At 43.5% G+C, this 2,121-nt stretch overlaps 1 protein-coding gene across 1 annotated transcript in view; it reads left to right on the forward strand.

Annotated features, from left to right (window-relative positions):
* Positions 1–2,121, forward strand: part of LOC107103472 (desmoglein-2-like) — an 18,063-nt gene that overhangs the window by 7,023 nt on the left and 8,919 nt on the right. The window contains exons 9-10 of the mRNA XM_015403191.1: positions 20–254; positions 333–481. Of these exons, the coding sequence (XP_015258677.1) occupies positions 20–254; positions 333–481 (384 nt within the window). The remainder of the gene's footprint in view (positions 1–19; positions 255–332; positions 482–2,121) is intronic.

Below are 2,121 nucleotides of genomic sequence, written 5' to 3' on the forward strand. Positions count from 1 at the left end.
GGTGGGGGCAGTGGGGGAGGTGGAAGCAGTGGGGGTGGTGGGGGCAGTGGGGGTGGATCTGGAGGATCCAGTGGAACAGCTTTGAAGACCTATCCAATCAAAATCAACGTGAAGAACCAGCCGGACCCCCCACATTTTGATTCAGTTGCCAAAGCTATTCCAGTAACACGAAACCAGCCCTTCAGCATTAATAACATTGTTGCCCGTTATCCTGCAATAGATGGAGACACTGGGAATCCAGCAAAGAATGTTACGTAAGTATATACACTAACAAAATTAAGCCTCATCTTTGCTCATTGACTCATCTAGTTATTTCTTTATATGCGGTGTAGGTATCTGAAAGCCAACGACCCCCTCAACTGGCTTAGCATTGACCCCCAGACAGCTGAGATCAAACTGACCAAGGACCCTTATAGCGACCCGTCTACACGCCGTCTGGTCAATGGGACATATTTTGCTGAAATACTCTGCATCACAGACGGTACAGTTTTATTATTTAAGGTTTGATATATTTAGACACAGCAGAAAAAGTTTAAATTGGTCAATAAACTGAGGTTAAGGTACTTGTTAATCAAATCAACCCACTATGAGTGAGGAGAGACATTTGGCAAAGGTCAGCAGGGCTGGGACTCTGCCTCCCCACCACAGCAGCATCCACAGTTCATTTTTACATCTATTAATGCTGCTAAGTTTATCCTTTTAAAGCTTAGCTAACCTGTAAAATCATTTAAAAGATAATCCTGTAACAGTGTCAGGAGCACTGGAGTTACATAGTACTGGCATTATGGAATGTGTTAGTTTGGCTTGAACAAACACTCAGAGGAGAGGCGATGGTGCAGAGCCACTGATTCAAAGACAGCGTTGCTAAAAAAAACAACAACACTTAAGATCAAAGGCTGACTGTTTGTGTAATTTGCTCATTATGTGCAGAAACTAAGACTTTTAATACGTAGGTTATAAACATCTCTGATCCAAAAAACACATCTGCTCTTTGCTGTCTGTCAAATTGCATCAAGAGTTTAATCTTTAAGCTTTATGTACATATTTCATTTTTTCAGTTGAAGGCAGTCGCTGGGAAATAATGTTCTATAACATCTAATTTGATGTATTAACAAAAAAATAAATAAAAATACAATCAAATCTAGGTGAATATTTTCAGGGTTAGACCTTCAGAGATGAAAACTGGTCTCAACCTTTATCTTTTCCAACCTTGGATCTTTTTGTCTTGATCTTGTTTTTTCATCAAGGCTGTTTTTGACTTTGCAGTTTTGTAAAACAATGTAGAGTAAAAAAAGTAAAATAATACTAATAGTATCTCCCTTGGTCTACACCTGCACCTGCTCTACACCAGTGGTCTCCAACCCTGGTCCTCAAGATCTACTGTCCTACAGATTTTAGATGCATCCCTGCTTTAACAGAGCTTAATTAAATGAATGGCTTGAAAAGGTAATCAATCATTTGATTCAGCTGTGTTGAAGCAGGGATGCATCTAGAATCTGTAGGACAGTAGATCTTGAGGACCAGGGTTGGAGACCACTGCTCTACACCCTGTGTAGGTTGCTTTAGCCGTCTATGTGCTCCGGTGGACCTGTAGAAGGCATTTGATGGTGGCCGTTGAGTTTCCCTGTGGGGTGCGCTCCAGGAGTCAGGAGCTCTTTACTGAAGGGCACACAATCTTTGTAGAAGTGGAGAAGGAGTTTGGTTGGAATCACCGGCATTAAGTTGGACCGGCCCTGCTCCCAGTGCATGTTGGACTCAAGCAGTGCTTGATGAACAGGATTTCTAGTTGAGCCAAGGGCCGGAGGGAGTCTGGTTTGGGGACCAGAGGATTCATCATTGCTTATTGCAGATAACGTGGTTTCGCTGGTTCCCACCTGCCAAGACCCACAGCATTCACTGGGGAAATTGATAAGGAGCTGGGATAAAGATCAGCTTCGCCAAGTTCGAGGCCGTGGTTCTTCACTGAAAAAGTTGGTTTTCCCTCTTCAGGTTGGGGAGGTCCTGCTTCAAGGCGAGGAGTTCAAGTATCTTGGGTTCCTGTTCATGATTAGAGGTTGAGGTTGATTCCACCTTTATGGGGATGCTTTGGGGCTAGTGGGGGCGGTGGGGCTAGTGGGGCTA

This window comes from Cyprinodon variegatus, unplaced genomic scaffold (genome assembly GCF_000732505.1).
Source record: "Cyprinodon variegatus isolate N-32 unplaced genomic scaffold, C_variegatus-1.0 Scaffold1457, whole genome shotgun sequence".
Taxonomy (NCBI): domain Eukaryota; kingdom Metazoa; phylum Chordata; class Actinopteri; order Cyprinodontiformes; family Cyprinodontidae; genus Cyprinodon; species Cyprinodon variegatus.